Here is a 23,519-nt window from a genome sequence, read left to right on the forward strand (position 1 = left end):
AGTCTGCTTTTCATGTAGTTCTTTAAGACTTTATAAGTAGGGGGACAAATGCAGGGAAGAAAGTCTACATCAAATCTTTGTTTGACAAATCACATTAGAGTCTCTAATATCACTGAGAAAAAACAGCTCTTAAGGTACATTTAAGCAATATGTACATGTTTGGTAGCACTTCAGACTAGGAGGACATTATAATGCCCTTTTAAGGAGCTTATTAATCCTTTAACAGGCATTGTCACTGCACTGTTGACCACGATAAACTGCCTGCACTGAAGACCTATTTCAACTGTTTAACCGTATTTCCTCATTGAATAAAGTGTGCAAAGCTGATTGTATCCAGTGGGTGAAAACATCATTAAAGGATATCCTTACCTGAAAGCTGAGAAACAAAATAGAATGTATTGGTGTGATGAGGCTCTTCACACATTTACTTTAAACTACATGCAAAGAAATATTATTTAATTACTGTTCAATTATTTTGTTTAATGGCAGAAATATGACAATAAAATGTAGTTTTATGTTACTATGAACAATGTGTGTGACCACTTGGTTGAGTTGCCCAGTTAAGGTAAACCAAAAGATCAAATCACTTAATGTCTTTGCTAGACTGAATTGTATTACTTCTATTAATTGCTTTACCTTCAGATCTGTAATCAATTTACATAATAACATATGATCTAGTAATACCATTGGCATCATAGCTCATCATCGTTGTTGAAGAACACTGTGTATTGAATAGCTACAGCTATCTATATAGAGAGCCAGCTAAAACATTATAGTAGCTAAATGTAAACATTAATTACATTTTCCTATAACATGTAATGGGACTGTAATTCAATTGATGGACATGTTTGCCTATGTTTTATTTGGCACAGTAAACCTGATTATATTCTAGGTCTATTGTTTTTCAGGGACTGTTCTCTAATACTGGTTAGTTCATGCCTAGAATTACCCTAACTGGGTACATCTTCACGTCGTATCTACTTCCTAAGTGGGTCATGCAAAAAAATGGTGAAATCAGAATCCAGGAACACACTTGTAGAGGTAACAGTTGGTAAATTACTGTGTACTGTACTGCAGTTGGTGTCAATTATTGTAGCACCAGAATCTTAACACTCCAAATTAATGATCACAGTATTGTCTTAGGAGAGTAACTGCACATGTGCTTCACTTTAGTTTGTGTTTGTATGGAAAAAGAGAAAAAAACTAAACCAGAAGTTAACATTTCTTTATAGAAAGGAGGAGGCCACTTTTTTCTCCATCATAATATCATGAATTGGTAAAGAATTTTTAAATGAAGTGACGGTCCTTCAAACCTCTAAAAGGATCTTTATTCTCACATGTTTCTTTCAAAGCATGATTCTTTATGGAACCAAAAGTTATTCTTCCATGGCATTGCTCAAAGAACCCTTTGTAGCGCCTTCGTGTTTAAGAGTGTGGCAGTTAATTGGTAGTTACAGACTTGATAAGGCTACTGTGTGATATCGGCTTATCAAAATATTGTCTCACATGATTCAAAGATAATGGTGTCTAGTACACAAAGGTTTTTGATTTCACCTCAGCTATCATTTCATCATAGAGTAATGGTCATCTATTTAATTATCAAGTACTTGCTTGGGACAGGTTACAAGGGTGTTAAAAGTTATCTAATTCACCTTTATTACTGCTAATTAATAATGTGTTTAAAGTAATATATTATCAACATGTGGCCTATTATGGCTTAATGAGTAACTCACAAGGGCATAATACGTGTTAACACATGTTATTCTTGCCTTCTTTATTTCTTCACAAGTGCCTGGTCATTCAATATTTCCAACAATCCCAATATAGTTCATGTCTCCCCTTGTTTGCACCAGTTTTGTATATGTGTGTGTGTGTTGTAAGCATTTTGTAAAACATTCATAAAACATTTGTTCACTGACTTCTAAGTAGTGTTAAGTAAATCTGCAGTGAAAGTCTTCCTGGCTTCTTCAGGGAGTGGTCTTACGCATGCTTTTCACTTTCAGAGTGAAGTTGCTGGGAAGTCCCAATCTGATGAGCTCGTCCTGAAGCTGGAAATGAAAACCTCCCATTAAAGATGTTATATATTGTCCATATCTGGCATAGGCTAGTAAGAGTTGAGTAAGAGCTAGTAAGAGCTAGTAAGAGCTAGTAAGAGCTGGTAAGAGTGGACTGATTTTAAAGAATATTAATAAATAAATACTGGATTTGGGGAGTAATTAAGATTTGTATACTTGTCCTGGTGATCTATGTAATTACTGGCTTCTTATCTGAACATGTTGGTGGAATAAACAACACTTTAAAATTACAAAGAAATAAAATACAAAGATAAATAAATAACAAAGATTTGATAAGGACAGTAAGGTAATAAAAGCTACTCACTTCCATTAAAACCAGTCTTTCAACCTGAGATTGTGACCGATTCTTCCCATCTTTGACTTTCGCTCTCAGTCCCACTACAGGAGCTGTGACAAAAGTGCTGTGGTATAATTAATGTAGTACATACTGTACATGCATGCCTGTATGCATGTGCATACTGTGCATCCATGTATAAGTGCTGTTGTTCTAAGCATTTTCCAAAAAAAAAAAGCAAAGCTAATTAAGGTAAATGTTTTAGAAATACATATTCACAGCAACAGCAATAGTGATTATTACTAAGTTATATATTCTAAGGTTTAAGATAGACCATGTACAATGTGATTTGGTACCAATGCTGCCACGTCAGACTGTTTAAAGGACAGCATTTATCATCACCATTGAGCCCAAAGTCATCAGGAACAGAAGACTTAAGGAGATCTCTTGAGAAGGTTAGCTTACCGCTGTAGCAGATGAATGGGAAACTGTTTAAGCAGTTCTCATCTGTCCAGTAGCCTAAAGGATCCACAGCTGTGCAGTGTTGATTTTGAAAATCATCTTCTGTGTTAAAGCCATTATCAGGTTCTGGTGATAAGTAGTAGTTTCCTGGTTTCCAATATGTGAAAGTGGAGCTGCTCTGATCCGACCACAGACGGTTTCTATACAGCCCAATCCAAACTGTGTGTCCATTCGAAATACTCATTATTTGCTGCAGCTCAGTCTCGTTTCTCACACTGGCCAGGTCTGTGTAGCTCTTTCTGCAGAAACCTTGAGCTTCTGTCCAGGTCATTACTTCAGAAATCCACACATATGTGTTGTTCTTACCTAAAGTAGACCGCAGTAATAGTCATTTCTTCATTTGACATGAATATACAATCAAAAGATCTGATAGACCACAAATACAATTGGTTACTTAATCAGGCAGTATTATTTTATGGTCAATACCTTAACTTCACTGCCTGTCAAATATTTATAGTGTCTGCTTCTTACAACTTCACTTCTAATGGTGTTATATATATTGTTGTTGCTCTAATTGAAAAAAGGAAATCTGAGTGTTTATTCAAGCACATGCCCTGTAATTCAACCAATTTCCATTTAGAAGGTTAACCAGTGCTTCCTTTACTGTTGGATGCTCTGTGATAGTTTCTGAGCAGGTGTGTTTACATACTTTACAAATTCAGGTCAGAAAGGGCTTAAAAAACTTGCTGTATCAACAATGCTAAGATCCTAATACATGCCTTCATTAACCCCTTAATGCAGGAAGGCTTATCACACACTAAGGTGTATTACTTACCTTACTGTACAAACTGGTGGGGCTATTCATTGGCAATAGAAGTTTTTAATAACACTTCCAGCCAAATGGCACGCCATAGGCTTTTAAGGGGTTAAGTCTAGGTTAGACTATTGCAACTCTCAATTTTAATGGTTTACCTTCAAAATCACTTTGATGTCCACAGTAATTTTTTAATTTTGCAGCCAGAGCTATGGTACCTACAAAGACATATTCCCATATTATTCCCATCAAAAGATAATTATCCTATAACATTATACATATGATAATTATCTTTTGATGAGAATAGTATGGGAATATCTCTTGATATTGTAATAACATTATTATAACAGGAGGATGGAGCAATTTATTATAAAAGGAGATGAGCAATTTAAATTACAATTTTGTCTTTTAGGCCTTACAAAATTAATTAAGGGGAGTTTAAAACACAGTACATCATAAATAAATATGAATATTCACATCACCAACTATATCATTTATGAATTCTAATGACCACACGAATATTCATAGCTGTCAATGATTAAGTAATGTTGCATTAATGGCAGTTATTATCAAGTGTTGCCCGGTTGTTTTATTTACATACTTTTAGCTCTTACCATTATAGCAAACAAATCCCAGTCTGTCTGTACAGGTATTATCAATCCAGCTTCCCCCTGGAGACATGGATACACACAGCTCATTTCCATAGTTGTTGTTTGGTTGATAAGGCCAGCCTCTGAAATCTCTCTCTCCCTCCTTGTAGAAACTGTCATCATCCAGAGACCATCTCCAGCTGTCCAGATCATCATACAGTCCAATCCAGGCTAAACCAGTATAACTTCCATTCACTGTGTTCATGAGGCTGTTCATTTCCTCCATGTTATCAATGGTGGCCAGATCAGTGTAGTTCTCTCTGCAGTATCTCTGTGCTTCAGTCCAGCTCTTACTCTCATTGACAAAGTGATACAGACGAGAGGATGTAGAGGACACTGCTACATTCCGAAACACAAATCAGCAGAGATTAGAATTTCCTTTACATCCTTTATTATTATCTATTTTATATCAGATGTACTCACCGCTGTAGCAGACAAAAGGTAATGTCTGATTACAGTTTTCATCTGTCCACTTCCCAGAGTCACTGAATGACCCAGCTGTACAATATTCACTTTCTCCAGCATTATCTGGCTGTCCTGCTTTCCAGTAGCTGAAGGACGAGTTGCTCTTATCTGACCAGGACCTGGTTCTGTACAGGCCGATCCACACAGCATCAGATAAAAAAGGTAATGATCTTAACTTCAGGTTCTCAGCTTCGTTCCTAACACTGACCAGATCTGTGTAATGCTCTCTGCAGTATCTCTGAGCTTCACTCCAGTTCAGGTACTCATTCACTACAACATAGCTTGCACTGGCGTTATCCCTTCCTGAGAGACACAAATGTGACAATACATTTTACAAAATTTTTTAGGAAACATTGCTGCACTCTAGAAATACACATCAGTTATGCTCACCATCATAACAAACAAATGGGAATTCAGAAGAACAAATGTCCTCGCTCCATTGTCCAGTCAGAGGGAAAACATAAAAGAAGGCGCAGAGACAGTTGCCTTCCTCGTTCCTAGGTTTCTCTATGTTCCAGTTTCTGAAGCTTCTCTCATTCTCCTTGTAGAAACTGTCATCATCCAGAGACCATCTCCAGCTGGTCAGATCATCATACTGTCCAATCCAGGTTGTGTTGTGGTTTTTGATATCTGTTAAGTTAATAAGCTCCAGATTTTCTTCACTGTTATCAATGGTGGCTAAGTCAACGTAATGCTCTCTGCAGTATCTCTGTGCCTCAGCCCAGGTCTTATTCTCATTCACAAAGTGATACTGACGAGCAAGACAGATGGCAAGGGTGCAGAACCCTGTTTAAGAGAATTATGTTAGATCATTCATCATTTAGATCATTTACTTGTGAATCTTGCACATATTTTGAACTGCACTGTTTACAAAAAAGGGGAAATCATGACACATTAAACTGACCTATGAGCAGCAAGAGATGACACATCATTCTGACAGAGAATATGGAAATAAATTCAGATGAAATATTGCAGAAATAACAGGAATTACATGAGCACATCCATCATTTTTGTTGAGATTCTGGTGGTAGTGCTAAAACCATTTTAGCGGGGGTGGTATTATTATGATAAGTATTTTATTGCAAAAATTTACCTTTTGGACTTCTGCCCATGTATCTTCTCCTCTTCTATCTTTTCGGACTGTTTGAACTGTCTGAGCAATCAATAAGAAGACTGCTAGAATGTGGGAGGAGTGATCACTTGTGACTGTCATCAGAAAGAATCTCGTTACACCAGATACGCCCATGTTATCAATGTCAGATGGTTGTATGACTGATGGTGAATGAGAGCTAAAAACCAGCATTCCAGTTATGTCAAATTCCAAATTCTAGGACACTGCGTTCTTGCTTTGTAATGTTTGTTATGTTCACCCAGCAGTTCTTCTTTTTCATAGTAGTTGCATCTGCATACTTTTACATGTATTATATGGAAAAAAAGAAAATAGAGCATTTTCATTTAACAATGATGACATCATGTCTATAGAAGAGCCACACATTACCTCTAGACTAGACTAGGAAAAATGACTTGCTCGTGAACCAGGCCTAGTGAGCTTGGCCCTTCCTATGCCAAACTCGGCACACAACGAAGTAGAAGCCGTCTAGGCAAATAGGGATCCATGATAGGCTTTGAGCTAGTACCAGATGATGCTCCCTCAAAATCAAACTAGACTGCCTCAGCTGAATCAAACTGGAACTTAACACACATCATTTAACCGGTAAAAGACTCTTGAAAGCCAAACCTGGGGAAGTGAAGGAGGGTAACCAGCTACAATCTCTTCAGCTTGCTAACAGCACATCACACTGAGAGGACACAACAAAAAGATAGCAACACTGTCTGGAAAGACCTAGGAACAATTACAGTGTTTTTGTAACATTGTGAAAACCATTCTACAACATACGACTGAAGCCAGTATAGAAAATCAGAACATTGAATTCTGAGGCAAAATAACAGGGTTGTAAGTTTGCTTGTTAGAGGCATCTAAAAGCCTTTTTAGTCCCACACAAAGTCACAGATTTCCTATTAATGCATCAAATAACAGCTTAAAATACTCAATAAAGTATTTTGAATGTTGCATAAAGTCTTTTATGCTAATTTAATTACCTACATAACAATCCATTTTAGGTTCCCCCATCAGCATTGGCTAGCACAGTTGCCTTGTAAACTCCACAAGCAATAAATGAGCGACAGAAGGCTTTCAAACATTTTTTGTCACACAGTCAAACTTTGAAGAGATGAGAGTCTATAATGATGACCTGTTTGAGCCATACAACATCTGTCAAACTGCATCTTGTTTTATCTTATTGTCAACAGCTTTTTTTATTTAGTTTCATATTCCAGCCCTTGTGGGGTAATGGCACTTCAAAGCCACCCCGTCACGCCTGCTGCTACTACATCTGTATGGGCAGAAAAATCTTGTTATACATGTCCAATCACACTTTGATATGAACCTCGCAAACTGATTTGCCATGTATTTGGAGAATTCAGTTGAATTGAATTGAATTTAATTGAAAATGGATTTAAATAGAAATCTAAGCCCAAACCTTTATTTGATAAATCCAAAGGTGACAATGAAATACTGCACTCTTTAGAAATGTACAATATGCTTCAAATGAATAACTCAAAGCGTATGATGGCATTCCTGCCATGGGAGGCAGATGGGAATGATACGAATGTTGCTTCCCCCTAGGGCAAATGGGAATGCTTCGAAAGTTGCCTAGTTGACATTTGAAAAGAACAGGCACTGGATCAAGAAACACATCAATCTCATTCTTCCCTTTTGCTAACAATATAGGGTTACCACAAGTGACTGCTCTGAAACAAAACACTAAAGCAGTTCCAGTAAGCATTGTATATCTTTGGGGTGGCAGTGGTAGTTGTGTTCGTGTTGTTGTACATTTGCCCAGGGGGTTACCAGTCTTATACTGTTCTACAAGAGTGATAATAACAATGTATAATACACAGTATATTGCTGCTGTCTAATGAAAAACATGCCTCTATGTTTGTACGTCATTTAGACCCTGTAGCTGCCCCGTACCCTGTGTAAATAATTCTGGATGAATGCACCAATAGAAATAAGCTAAATCTTTTTACATTAACTTCCATTGAAAAGTGAGCAGGTTTTTGACAGCTACTGTAAAGGCACTATTTTGGAGAGACATTTTTTCACTGGACAGCGATGATAAACAGTGTCTTGCAAAAGACATAATCCCCTTAAAAGTCATTCAATTTGTCTTGATTACAAAATGCACTATGTGTATATTTTGTGCTGTGCCACATTTTGCCCAACCATGGAAACCATGATTTGCAACTGTAAGCTTATTTAAAGCTGTTATGGCAGTAAAAGGTGGTTCTACCAAGTACTAGGCTGAAGGGGTTGAGTACTTAAACAAGTAGCATTTTAACATTCTTCCTCCTCTCTGATTCTTTATCATTCTCAACAATAAAAAGATTACAGTGGTATGGGAGGCGCTTGGGGAAATCTCAGCTCTACACATCTGAGAGAATCCTGTAAGACCAGATATTCACCTTATATATAAAAAAAAAAACACTACACTGAAGGAATCATTTTCTAATTTAGCAAGCTCTGGAATTATCCCACCCACTGTTTTACCCGCTGTCTTTCTTGATCTGACAGATAAAATATGTGATAAAAATTGATAAACAACATGACTGTGATAACAGTATGATCAAATGCACTGCATTTCCTATACTCCTGTACTTTTCTTTAGTTATACAAATGGGTAATACCTCAAAGAAATGATATAATTATGCTACCATACCATATGATCCATCCAAATTAAAGCTCTGTAATATACCAAAGCTCGCCAAAGCTCTAAAATATACCTTGTGTCAAACTCATCATGGTCACTCAGGCATTAAAGAACTGCAGCTCTGAGAAGTATGAAGTATGAGGAAGAAGGCCATGAAATGGGCCAGAGGGAAAGTGTATTGAAATCGCTTACCTGAGAGTATTTCAAGCTTGAGGTTATGTTGCTTTGAAGCAGCTGTGACATAATATTTAATCTCTTGTAATTCTAATAGTGTAGGGTCAGTTTAAGAGGTCTCCTACCCTACATTTGGGTGAAGAGTTTGGCTGCTGTTTATATAAACAATACATGACTCAAAAACACCTTTGCAATAATGTTAATTTCTGCTTGCACCCCTATAGGATTTCTATTAGCTTATTTACACCCTTCAGTTGGTGGAGAGCATATTCCTTCTGGGCTGTTCCAGATTAAAGAGACATATTTCTTTTCTGTGCTGTTTGAAAACTTCTTCTATACCTTGTATGTTGCAGTATTACAGAGACTCAGTAAACTACCCTGACACAAAGCTGCTGCAATTGTTTCCATTTCTAGCAACTGACTAAATCCTGGTTTACATTTACATTACATTTAAGGCATTTAGCAGAAGCTCTTATCCAGAGCGACTTACAGAAGTGCTTTGCTATTTACCCAAGAAAAACCTCAGCTAGTTTAAACAGACTAATAATTCAAAGATACCTCTAAGTTTAGACACTACTAAACACAAGTCAATAAGGAGACCACTCTGCTATTAGCCCAAGTATTCTCGGAAGAGGAGGATCTTCAGTCTGTGTTTGAAGACAGCGAGCGACTCTGCTGTTCAGACACCCAGGGGAAGCTCGTTCCGGCTTTTGACCATTGCCATCAAGTACGGTGGTTTGAGTAACGCTCGCATTCACATTTCAAGTTTTACTTCAAATTATTATTATTATTTGCTCACATAAGTCATTGCAAAATGAAATAAATACAGTGTTTTGAGCATGAAAAAACATGTTTTACTGTACAATTACAACAGTTTTACAGTTGTAGAATGCAGTCAAAACAAAATTCCACATTTTGTGTTGGACCCTACTGATATATTAACACCCCAAGTCTCCCTTTTACTTGCTGTAAATAAATCGATACTGGTAACTGTAAATTTGATACTGGTTTTGGGGCAGAAAATCCAGATTGCTCAGTAAAATATTTGATTAATCCAAATAAGGAAAATAAATGCATGCTACAGGAAAATAAATGCTTAATACAGTCTCTAATATCATTTAACACAACATTATAGAAACATTTAAGCGATATTTATACTAATTCATGTTTCAACTGCTAAAAAGACATTGTCCTCACTTGTAGATTATTTCAAATAACAAAACAACTCAAACAAAGTATTGATCACTACACAGCAATTACTTGTTTTGCATTATATAAATCATTCCGTAACCTATTGTTTACTTTCCACCAAATACCCATTAATTAATCCCAAGTATTTTTAAACACCAAATGCTTCCTGTCTCTTTCAGGGAGTGATCTTGCGCAGGGTTTTCACTTTCAGAGTGAAGTTGCTAGGAAGACCCAATCTGGTGAACTCCTCCTGAAGCTGGAAGCAAAAGATGTCTTACATTAGTGTTATAATACATTATAAAATACATTTGCTACAATCACATGAAAAAAGACACCCCATTAAACATTACATATTTGTATTTAAAATCATGAATAGACATATCCATCATATCATTTTAAACAATATCTACATATAAAAGTGTTAAACTTTTCAAAAACAATGAATTTTTGACTTTATCATTTATTTAACAAATATATTTATTTAAAAACTATAAAAAAGATGCCAGTTACTGAGGAAAATGTTGACACACTATGATGTAATAGCTGGTGTTTCCCTCTTTGGCAGAAATGACCTCAATTTGTTATTTCCTATAACCGTCTCTGGCATCAACTGGGCAAAGGTATTTCCCACTCCTCCATGCAGAATTCTTTCGGCTTTGTGCCGCTTGATGGGTTTCTTGCATGCACAAGCAACCACATAGTGTCTAAATATCATTAAGATTCCGCTTTCCAGAATCCAAGTCATTTCAAAGCTCTCCAGGTCTTTCCTCTAAGCCATTGCTTTTACTGGATTGTTTTAGGTCATTCACATCTGCTTCAGCTTCAGCTTCTGCTTTTGGATAGATGGACAGAAGCACCCTTGTATACAATAAAGAATTTATATTGAATTCTGTGATGGACAGCTTGCCAGTTCTTTTAGTTTTATTACCTTTGTCTTTCAATATGGTAAAATGAAGGTGAAAAAAGGTTTCATGTGATTTTTTTTTTCTTTTCAAAAATTGAGCCACTTGTTTGAGAAACTGGATAGACATAATATCACAGCATAAATCAAATTATATAAACAAGAAATACTCACTTGCATTAGGACTAGACCTTTAACTTGTGATTCTGAACGATTCTTCACATCTTTGACTTTCACTCGAACCCCCACCACAGGAGCTGTGATCACTATAACGCATTGAAATACACATTCAAATACATACTTTCCATGTAAAGTTCATATGAGTAAAAAGATTTGTCATGCTTAAATATTGTCACTCTCAAAAGACCTTAATAGTCAGTGAGACATGTTTCATTAAATATGAGGCACATTAGGAAATACAGTTACTGATGATCATATAGTGGAGGGAATGTTTTATAACTGCAAGTAAAATCAAGTCTCAACAGGAAAGAAACTGTTCATCAAAATCATTAAAATGACCACAAGCAACTTAAAGACATGCATATCATAAAAAGTACATCAATGTATTTGAAAAAGTGCCCAAGAATAAGGTTCTCTCACCACTGTAGCAAAAGAATGGAAAGCTGGCTAGGCAGTCTTCATCTGTCCACTGGCCTATATATTGTAGATTCACAGCTGTACAGTGCTGATATCCTTGTTGTCCAGGTGTAAGTATCCCATTATTGGGTTCTGCATATCTAAACTGAACCACTGGTCTCCAAAATGTAAAACTGGAGTTGCTCTGATCTGACCACATTCGCTTTCTATACAGACCAATCCAAACTGTGTACCCCTTCGAAATATTCAGTATTTGCTGCAGCTCAGTCTCGTTCCTCACACTGGCCAGGTCTGTGTAGTTCTCTCTGCAGTGTCTCTGAGCTTCTGCCCAGGTCTTTTCAGCAGAACCCCCCCAAACATATGTATTGTTCGTACCTAAAATATAGAGGAACAGATCTGCATTTGTCACATAGATCACTAAATTATCACACAGAACAGCAAATGACATCAATTGTTAGAAGTAATAACATGTTCTGCTTGTTAAACTAAGGTACCAAGTTTAAATGACATACAATAATCAGAACTTCAGATCTGCTGTGCCATTTAAAAATAGTAAGACTCAAAGAAATAAAAGGTCTACCATCATAGCAAACAAATCTCAATGTGTCAGTACAGGGTTTATCAAACCATTCCCCTGTTGGAGACATGGAAACACACATCTCCTTTCCATTATAGTTATCGGGTTCATGGAACCATCCTCTGAAATCTCTCTCTCCATCCTTATAGAAACTGTCATTATCCAGAGACCATCTCCAGCTGTCCAGATCATCATACAGTCCAATCCAGGCTAAACCAGTATAACTTCCATTTGCTGTGTTCATGAGGCTGTTCATTTGCCCAATGTTATCAATGGTGGCCAGATCAGTGTAGTTCACTCTGCAGTATCTCTGTGCTTCAGTCCAGCTCTTCCTCTCATTGACAAAGTGATACAGACGAGATGGTGTAGCTAAAGATGAATAACAAACTCTTAATTTAAGTAGCTAGGTCATTTCCATTTTGCCAAAACTACATTCCTAATAGGTTGCTTATATATAATAACAAAATAATACATATCAGGAGATCATTACAATAATAACAGTCTCCTCATTGTAAGGGAAATTAGAACTGATTTGTCAGGATTTTATTGAACAACAAAAAATATACTTACTGCTGTAGCAAATGAAAGGAAATACTTGACTACAGTTTTCATCAGTCCATCGCCCAGAGTCATTGAATGACGCAGCTGTACAGTATTCTCTCTGTCCAGCATTATCTGGTTGTCCTGCTTTCCAGTAGCTGAAAGAGGAGTTGCTCTTATCTGACCAGGACCTGGTTCTGTACAGGCCGATCCAGACACCATGAAACTCGAACTCAGAATAATAAGAATGAAAAATATCATACGTAAATAATGATCTTAGATTCTGGTTCTCGACTTCATTCCTCACACTGGCCAGGTCTGTGTAATAAGTTCTGCAGTACCTCTGAGCTTCAGCCCAGTTCTTGTACTCTTGAACTGGAACATATCTTGTACTGGCGTTCACCCTTCCTTAAAAACAAACATTTTAGAGAGAAACAATTAAGAATAATTACTTGTTTCTAAAGCTATATTCTTGCATTTTATATAATTGGGTTTATACTCACCATCATAGCAAATGAATTTAAAGCTGTTAGAGCAAGGGTACTCCCGCCATACACCATACAAACTGAGGTATACACATAAACTGTTTCCTCCAGGGTTTACAGGTTTCTCGATATACCATTTGTTGAAGCTTGTCTGATTCATCTTGTAGAAACTGTCATCATCCAGCGACCATCTCCAATTCTCCGGATCCTCATACAGTCCGATCCAGGCTAAACCAGCATAACCTCCGTTTACTGTGATAAGCCTGTCCATTTCCTCCATGTTATCAACGGTGGCCAGGTCAGTGTAGTTCTCTCTGCAGTATCTCTGTGCTTCAGTCCAGGTCTTATTCTTATTAATAAAGTGGTACTGGTGGGGAATACATGATGACCCAGTGCAGAATTCTTTATATTAAGAAAAGGAAAAATTAGATCATTTATTATTGTCCTCACTGGTACCCAATATATTTGTAATCCTTTCCTACCCACTAGCTAGGTCTCAACATCATGCTTTCAAGTTGGGACAGTGAAGACTAGCAGGTTCTTACTCCAATAAATGTGAAATGCCACTGAATTGCTGCTAACAAAAACTCTGCATGCTTGGAGGAGAATGCTAAGCACCAGTTTAGTTTTATTAGGTAAATGACACCTGTTCTGTCTAGCACTGTGCTGTTAGGTGGGAAGGTAAGACCAACTATGCGTTGTTGGACTCCTGACCTTGGATGGCTGTAGCATCACAGAGGATCAATGCTTACAGGACTGTGTCACTCCACCGCACAAATATGCATTACATGTTCAAAGGCTATATGGACAGCTTCTAATGACAGAATTCAGACACTTAACATTGCCTCCACTGCTAGATGTTAGACTTCAATAAATGCACAGCTTGAGTGTGTGTGTTTTATCTCTAAAGCAAAGCATTGTTTTGTCATTATAGCAGCAATGAGTGATGGAGCTCCATCTGGTAGTTTTGGGGTGATCCAGCATCACAACCTCACATCCAGCATCACAACCTGACCTCACTAATGTCATTTTGGCTGTATGCAAACAGATTCTTTCAGCTATGTTCTCAGGGTGTGTTCGACAGCAATGGATTACAATGGGGATGTCCAGAAGGATGACTGTAGATTTTACACAAATAAGGAATGTTTCTTAGAGCCATTTCTAAACAAAGCCACATGGAGACCACAGAGATCGCTAGCTTATTTTTTAAACACTTGGGGCCCTGTCTTACACCCTGCGCACGGCGTGTTGCTCATTGCTGTCTTACACCCCGCCAACAGTCTATTTCCACGCCTTCTGCGTGCACCGTTTAAAGAGCAATGGTGCTTGCGAATATATCTACGCAGATGGGTGTGGTGTCCTTGAATTGAGGTGTGTTCAGGTACATTTCTGGTGTATTGCTATCTTGGCCACGAAAAAACACAGGTGTGCCACTGACTGAAAACAACCTAGACAAACATTCATTGCTATCTTGGCAGGGACAGGCACATTCCCAACAAATGTACACCCCCACTTTACACCACTGAAATAGCAATATACCTAAGTCAGAACGCACCTGGCTCTTAAAGGGAATGGCAAGTGACTGATTGGTTTATTTAACATTACACTCAAAACACACCCATGATTAATCAAGAAACTTAGTACATGCCTTTTGCACGTTTCGAGCAAGCAAGATTAAGGCATACTTTTGCCCTCATTACGAAAACAAAGACACACTGATGCGCTAATTCAAGCTGTGTGATGACACTAAAATAGGCCCCCTGAATGTGTACTAGTGCATCTCAAAAATTACAACATGATGAAAAGTTCATTATTGTTCATAATTCTTGATTCACAAAGGTAAACTGTTATTTTACATTAATTACACATAAAGTAACATTTTTCAGGAAATCCGACATTCAGTTCACAGTATTAGAATATTTCATACGATTAAAGATCAGCTTGTGGCACAGCTGAGATGTTACTGAAGCTCAGGTGGCTTTTATAGTGGCCTTCAGCTTGTCTGTGATGCTGGGTCAGGTGTTTCAGGTCTGGAGATTTTGGCTGGCACTGTGGGCAAGAACTACTACCAAGTTCCGCTGAAAAAAAGGAAATCAGCACTTCAATAACGCTTGTCAGCAGAGCACCAACACCAACACATTGGACCAACACCAGCAGATGACACGGCACCCAAACCATCACAAACTGGAAAAACGGACATTTTGGATTCTGTGCCTCTTCACTCTTTCCAGACTCTAGGTCCTTGATTTCCAAACTACATGTGAAACAGTCCAGTTCTTTTTCTCCTTAGCCCAGGTAAGACACTTCTGACACTGTCTCTGGTTCAGATGCCTGTCCCTGGAGATGCCTGTGCATGGTGGCTCTTGATGCACTGACACCAGCCTTAGTCCAAGTTCTGGAATTCTCTCAAGGCTGCTGTCATGCCTGCTGTTCCTGCACCTTTCCCTACCACATTTCCCCCCTTCAGACCATTTTCCATTCATATGCTGTGACACAGCCTTATCAGCAATGACCTTATGTGACGTACCCTCCTTGTTGAGGTTGTTGATGATTATGGGTTTGTCTTATGGGTTAGCAAGCTTCCTCATGATTATGATTGCATGTTCTGAACTAGACTGAGAAGTGCACAGTATTTCTACTGTCTGAATGGTAATTTAATCAAACTCCAAATTAATCTCCAAATGATCAAAAGTAAAACAAAAAAGGTTTTATTGTGATCCACTTAGTAATCGTTCTTTACATGAATGAATTTGTATTCAGATCAAAACTTCATGTGAAAAAGCTTACTCACCACTATAGCAGATAAAAGGGATCTCCGTTAAACAGTTCTCATCCGTCCACAGGCCTGAATCACTGAAAGATACCGCAGTACAGTGCTGATTTCTGTAGTCTCTTAAAATACCATAACCATTGTCTGGTTGTTCAGGAGAGTCATAGATGCCTGGTCTCCAGTTTTCATATTTGGAATTAAGCTGGTCTGACCACAGTCTAGTCCTATATAGACCAATCCAAACATTAGAGTCATCAGTAATGTTGCGAATTCTCTGATTCTCAGCCCAGCTCCTCACACTGGCCAGGTCTGTATAATTCTCTCTGCAGTAGCGCTGAGCATCCGCCCAAGACTTGTACTGATTTATCCAGACAAAGTCACTTTTTCCATTTCGCCCTGAAATGGATTTGTGATATAATCAATGTTTTTATTGATTATAAGAAAACATGATTGATTCATGAAAACATGAAACTCATTCATAAATTTAGTTTATTCTACGTCTGGTTGATTTGGGGAATGTTCTTACCGTCATAGCAAACAAAAGTTAAACTTAAGTCACAGCTCCCATCACACCATTTTCCAGCAGAATTACTAAAAACACACATTTCCTTCCCATCAAAGTTATCAGGTTCCTGGAACCATCCTCTGAAATCTCTCTCTCCCTCCTGGTAGAAACTGTCATTATCCAGAGACCATCTCCAGCTGTCCAGATCATCATACAGTCCAATCCAGGCTAAACCAGTATAACTTCCATTCACTGTGTTCATGAGTCTGTTCATTTCCTCCATGTTATCAATGGTGGCCAGATCAGTGTAGTTCTCTCTGCAGTATCTCTGTGCTTCAGTCCAGCTTTTACTCTCATTGACAAAGTGATACTGACGAGAGGATGCAGATGACATTGCTACAAAAGCAGAAAGCAAATAGTAGAAATAGTATAATAGTAGAAAATCAGATCACTATGGAAAAGCTGGAGGGTCATGGATTTGCATGGTTTTTACTGTGTGTAAACAAATTAATTTGATGTTTTCTCAATATTTCTAATTTATTATTTCTTTATCACTGCAGAACAAACTGTGTTTATTATTTTTGCCATGACCATGACATAAAACCATTGTTTTCATGGCAAAGAATATTGGTTTGGTAAAGATACATGCATTATAATATCTGACTCTGTTTTAAACATATATGTTCTGACCACAGTTTACTACTGTGAGGCCTGTGCTTTTCCCTTTTCTGTAGCCAACTAAAACCTAGCTATAGTCATGTTACATATAGTCCATATTCTCCAACAGTCAAGTAGAGACTACACACACATTTAAACAACAGAAAAATGCCTCTGCACAGGATTTGTTTTTTATTTATTTGTTTTAAATGGTTTGATGGAAGACTTTTACAGGACAGGACATGTCCGACATTACTAGACTTGCAGAGATTTTCCCAGTCAAATATAGGCGTTTACTAGCTCACAGACTCTCCGGGATATTTATCATCATATTGCCAAACAAGGATATATGGACCTTTTAGCAGACACTTGGCAAAGCTGTAACAGAAATCTACTCACCACTGTAGCAGAGAAAAGGCAGGACACGAGTACAGTTTTCATCAGTCCATCGCCCAGAGTCATTGAATGATACAGCTGTACAGTGTTCTCTCTGTCCAGCATTATCTGGTTGTCTTGCTTTCCAGTAACTGAAAGAGGAGTTGCTCTTATCTGACCAGGACCTGGTTTTGTACAGGCCGATCCATCCACCGCTAAAATAAGGATTAAATAATGCTTGTAACTTCTGATTCTCAGTCTCGTTCCTCACACTAGCCAGATCTGTGTAATGCTCTCTGCAGTATCTCTGAGCTTCAGTCCAGTTCATGTACTGAGCAACAAAAACATATCTGGTACTGGCGTTCACCCTTCCTAAGAGAGAAAATGCAATAATGGACATTTTAAAGAGAAGATTATTCATTTGTAAAACTATTATCAGATAAAATAAAGATAGTGCTCACCATCATAGCAAACAAATGTCATTTGAGAAGAGCAAGACATCGCCCACCATGCTTTGTAAAAGCCAACTAAGTATACACAAAAATCATTTCCACCCCAGTTCATAGGTTTCTCTATATACCAGTTTCTAAAGTTTCTCTCATTCTCCTTGTAGAAACTGTCATCATCCAGAGACCATCTCCAGCTAGTCAGATCATCATACTGTCCAATCCAGGTTGTGCTTCGGTTCCTGGTGTCTACTAAGTTAACAAGCTCCAGGTTTTCTTCACTGTCATCAATGGTGGCCAAGTCAACATAATGCTCTCTGCAGTATCTCTGTGCCTCAGCCCAGGTCTTATTCTCATTCACAAAGTGATACTGACGAGCGAGACAGGCGCCAAGGGTGCAGAACCCTGTTCAAAACATAATGTCAATTTTAGAAACCATTATATAAAAAGATAAAAGATATGTATGTATTAAATATATATTCAATATATATATATATATATTTAAAAACCGTTTGTGACAAAATCATGTGACTGACCCAAGAGAAGAATGAATTGAAACATGGCTCTGGAAAAAGTTGACGGAAAGAGCGATGAACATAAACTTGACAGGAATGCAGGCATTACATGATTACATTAATTAAGACATTACATTTGTTCTAGCTATTTTATCACATGAATATCAGTTACTATAAATTTAATATGATCATTATTATGAGATGTATGAATTAGCCCTCGTTTAAAAACATTTACCTCATGGATTTCCACTCTTGTCTCTTCTCCTGTCTTCTCTGACTATCTCACTGTCCTTACAGCTAGCTTAAGGGCACATATTGGTAGGAATGATGGGAAACCTGTAAGACCAGATCCTCACATGATTGAAAGGCCCACACAATAAAAGAAACCAATTAAAAGCATCCAGACGAAGTGGAAGTTACTTGTTTTTGTGGGTGTCACATTGCCTGGCGCTCCCATCAACTCTGTCAGCCTTGAAGACTCCATTACCCAACAGCACCTGGACTATCAGGTTCTTCCACCAATGTGAGACATTTCTCATGCTTGAATGCACCTGTGTTCTCATGCAACACACCTGTGACACATTTAGACTCTGTGTATTAAAACCTGTAGATTTCTTTGTGGTGTTGTGAAGTATTGCCCGTTGCCCTGATTTTGTGTGCTGAGTGGACTTTCTCTGTTTGGCCTTTTTGGTTTTGACCTGTTTTTGTCTGAATACTCTTTGTTCTTTCTTTTGGCTCTCAAGTTTTTCTGGATTCAACCTTGGTGTGATTGGTGTCTTTTCCTTATGGACTGGATACTGCTTCTGGTTTTGACCCTGTCTGCCATTCTGACCACAAGTCTGCATCACCCAAATATTAAACTTTGCTTTGCTTGAAACACAGTTCTAACAACATCATAAAGTTTGCTGATACAACTGTGCTGGGTCTCATCAGCAAAGGCGACGAGTCAGCATACAGAGAGGAGGTGCAGCAGCTGACAGACTGTTGTACAGTCAACAACCTTCACTTGAATGTAGACAAGACCAAAGAAATGGTTGTTGACTTCAGGAAAACAAGACAGGACCACTCTTCGCTCAGCATCAATGGCTCTTCAAGTTCCTTGGTGTCCACTTAGTGGAGAACCTCACCTGGTCCCTGAACACCAGCTCTGCAGCCAAGAAAGCCCAGCACTGTACTGGGCTTTCCTCCGGAAGCCGAGAAAGACCTGTCTCCCTCCACCCATCCTCACCCTCTTCTATAGAGGGACCATAGAGAGCATCCTGAGCAGCTGCATCACTCCCTGGTTTGGGTCCTGCACAGCCTCTGACCGCAAGAACCTTCAACGTATTGTGAGGACAGCTCATCGGAGTCTCTCTCCCCTCCGTCATGGACATTTACACTGCCCGCTGCATCCGCAAAGCAACCAGCATTGTGGATGACTCCACCCACCCTTCACACAGACTGTTCTCCCTCCTGCCATCAGGAAGAAGGTACCGCAGCATCCGGTCCAACACGACCAGACTCTGCAATAGCTTCTTCCCCCAAGCCATCAGACTTCTCAACTCCAGAGACTGAACTGATGTTTTTTTTTTCTTTCTCTTTCTCTCTCTCTCTCTCTCTCTCTCTCTCTCTCTCTCTCTTTAACCATTTACCCCAGACAATATGGGACGTATTTTTGCACAAACAACCTTACTACCTCACTGGACTTAATATTTATTGCACACTGCATAATTTGCACACTACTCCTAAATTATTTGATATTCTCTGTACTGTGTTGTGTTGTGTTGTCTGTCTGCACTTGTACTGTGTTGCACTTGTGTTCTGTATGCACTGTGTCTATGTTGCACCATGGTCCTGGAGGAATGTTGTTTCGTTTCACTATGTACTCTGTATATACATGAAATGACAAAAAAAAAAACACTTGACTTGACCCACTTGACACTTGCTCTTTTATTCCGTGAGTGTCTAGCCGGTTTGTTGAGTTTGACAGTGGGTGCTTTTTGTGGCACAGTGCTATTATTATTGTAAGTTGTATGTTGAACTAATTCTGTTTTTTTGCACATTAACAACCAAATATTAGTATAAGACTACTACAAAAACAGCAAAAACAACAGTGTTGTGCTGTGTTTATATAAACCACTTTACCACCAGTTTTGATGCTTTTTTATGCTTTATTATGTATTATTACAGATAAACAAGCAGAAACAATCAAAATATATACATATAATTTATGCATTATACATATCTATCTATCTATCTATATATATATATATATATATATATATATATATATATATATATAAGAAATACATAATTATAATACTGGTTAGTTGCAGCCAAAACTCTAACACAGGTTGTGACTGATAAAGCTCATTACAAACTGTTAGACATTACAAACTGTTGGACAGCGAATACATTTGATTATTCTCACAGCAGATAATCATTAAAAGCATTCATTATGAGTGCTAACACCATCATGCTCCTTAGACATGGGAGTTTGAAGTCTGTTCTGGCCAAATGGCAGCACTATACTGAATCTTTGGAGTATGTTTGTATAACGACAATTTTTTTACAGGTCAGTTTAAATTATTACCCATTTTGTTTGCCAGTGCCTCACTTCACTTGCTTGCTATGGGCCCTGACCTGGATTTTTTAAGGCTATTTTGTAGAAACACCCATTATAAAAAGCACTATGAACTATTTTTATTGAATTAGTAGAACTAATAGTAGAAAGTAGAATTTCTGTAGAACTCATTTATTTATTTATTTTTTCTGCCTGTCTTCTTTATTCTTCTTTATTTATTATGCTTCCTGTTTTTTCTGCCTGCTTGCTTGTTATCTATTACCAGTTGGGTCATATTACTAAATAGGACATATCATACTTATGTAACTTCCTTGTTGCTATGTCACTTCTGATATTCTGATAAATACACCTGAGCAACAAACATGTCGTAAGGTGACAGGAGCAGCAGCAATGTGATGTATGAGGAAGAAGGATGGCCTGTGTTCATAATAATACAGTTTTATTTATCAGCTGAACAGGCAATTTAAAGTTTTTTTTATATTTTTTTATATTTAGCTGTATAATATACATTTCTTAATCATGCCAATTAGATTTATTATATTAAACTAACAGTAACTGAAGATGAGCATATCATGTCAGTTGGGTCAATTTCACTCCATTTGTTAACACAATTTCTACTTCACCAGAAAAATTATATTAATTATTTTGAATGAATTACATTTTACGTATGTTTTTTTTTGTCTACAGTTGTGTGTGTTTAGTTAATATTACCTTCACTTATAATTAACCAAAGGCACCAAATGAAGATCCATATATAAAAATATGTTGATAAAAAGCCAAAGCTTTTCATGGGGTGTCCTAATTTTACTGTGTAGACCATAGCAGACATACAAATGTTCTTCATTTATTTAAAAAATGTATGGGCTCTGATCACGCTGTGGCATGTACACATTCAAATATATACGTTGTGAAATTCTCAAATTTCATTCTCAAAACGATCAGGTCTAAACTGGGTTGAACATTTTCAAAACACTTAAAACAACCACAAGCAAATTAAAGACATGGATATTATATAAACACATTTTTGCAGTTTTGTATATTGTTGCCTTGTGTTGTAAATGAACAGCTGTACAGTGCTGATTTCAGATCAGTTGTTTCATTTAAAATATCTGGGTGGAAAGTCACAGCAGTGCCAGGTTAACTTATTTAGTCATTTTTCTAAACATTTAAGTCTTACCATTATAGCAAACAATCTCACTTTGTCAGTACAAGGTTTATCAAACTCCCCCTTTGGAAACACACATCTCATTTCCATTGTAGTTGTCATATTCTTGGTAGATTCTCTCTCTATCCTTGTAGAAACTGTCATCATCCGAAGACCATCTCCAGTGGTTCTGATCATCATACAGTCCAATCCAAGCTAAACCAGTGCAGCTTTCCTTTTCTATGCTAATGAGGCTGTTCATTGGACCAGTGTTATCAGTGGTGGGCAGATCAGTGTAGTTCCTCCTGCAGTATCTCTGTACTTACTAAGTCCAGTTCTTACTCCTATTGACATAGTGATACTGATGAAGTGGTGTGGCTAAAGAAAAATAAAACATATAACCATTTTTCCCAAACTATTCAAAAGTGATTAACTAAAAGTATATATTCAATAACAAAGCAATACATAGGGACATTAAATTGCAGTGGAAAGACATTGTACAGAATATAATGTACTCACTTCTACAATCTAAAGTTCAAATAAATAATTGAAACCCCAATGTAGTTATGACATTTGTGTTCATAATGTATATATGTGAACTTCTGACTGCAGCTACATATAGGCTCTTTTTTTTCACATTTTTTTTTGACATCTTTGCACATATCAATAATCTGTTTCTGACCTGAACTATAAAACTATAAAGATTTTTGCCTCATGGAAAACTTTACCTGGCAGTGATAAATCTAAATCTAAATCTTTTTCAGACATAAGACAGCTTATATCTGTAGTGATCTTTAAATGCTGTCAGTTATAATACCTGAAACTCACTGGCATCTGCAGGCTGGTGCGTTGGAGCCAGGTATACAACGCTTCCCTCAAGGTATGTTGGTTGCCCGGTGATGTTGCATCGGCAGCAGTTCGAAAAACGAATGGCTTGACTGCGCACGGGGGGGTGGGGGAGTTCTTTTGGGGTATTGGGGGTGTGAAGGGGCTGTGTGTTGGTCTTCCCTTCTAATGTTAGGTGCATTGCGTACGATGGGGGGAAGAGTACGTACTTGTTGGGTAATTGGCGGCCCAAATTAGGGAGCAAATGGGAGAAATGTCTTGTATTTCTGAAAAAAAAGGAATCTGTAACTGAATCCAAAATGTAAAGTAAATGTACCTACTTTACAGAATGTTTAGATTACTTATAAAAAGTAAGACATCTAAAAAACATTTTGGAAAAACAAAAGCGGAAAGGAAAGCCCCCAACTACCTTCTCTTAGGTATACATGTGTATTACATATATACATGTAACATAAGGATTACTGCCTGGCTTCATTGTTATAGGCTGCTGTAGCAAATTACCATTTTCTGGGGTGGTTGTGTGCTACAATGTTCATTCATGTGCAAACACAAGATTATACTGTCAGTGCTATTATTAACCCATTAAGTAATGAAAGAATGAAGCCAGATTTACCTCATAACATTCAATTGAAGTGTTAGGACAGCTGTTCTGGCATACAATGTTTAGCACATTTTGAATTATATGTAATTAAACTTTACTTGTTCAACAAATGTTTTAACTTT

At 37.6% G+C, this 23,519-nt stretch overlaps 1 protein-coding gene across 1 annotated transcript; it reads right to left on the bottom strand.

The window, feature by feature from the left end:
* Positions 1-1,967: 1,967 nt before the first annotated feature.
* On the bottom strand, positions 1,968-18,782 carry LOC140539731 (macrophage mannose receptor 1-like). Its single transcript, XM_072662492.1, has 15 exons — positions 18,683-18,782; positions 17,744-18,133; positions 17,307-17,654; positions 16,272-16,646; positions 15,767-16,141; positions 12,990-13,377; positions 12,521-12,894; positions 11,954-12,319; positions 11,377-11,748; positions 5,131-5,526; positions 4,699-5,043; positions 4,240-4,611; positions 2,815-3,177; positions 2,380-2,474; positions 1,968-2,048 (listed from the first exon to the last, which is right to left on the bottom strand). The coding sequence occupies exons 1-15, from the start codon at positions 18,780-18,782 to the stop codon at positions 1,968-1,970; spliced, it is 4,740 nt and encodes a 1,579-aa protein (XP_072518593.1).
* Between the last annotated feature and the right edge of the window lie 4,737 nt (positions 18,783-23,519).

The sequence above is a fragment of the Salminus brasiliensis genome, chromosome 18 (assembly GCF_030463535.1).
Source record: "Salminus brasiliensis chromosome 18, fSalBra1.hap2, whole genome shotgun sequence".
Taxonomy (NCBI): Eukaryota; Metazoa; Chordata; class Actinopteri; order Characiformes; family Bryconidae; genus Salminus; species Salminus brasiliensis.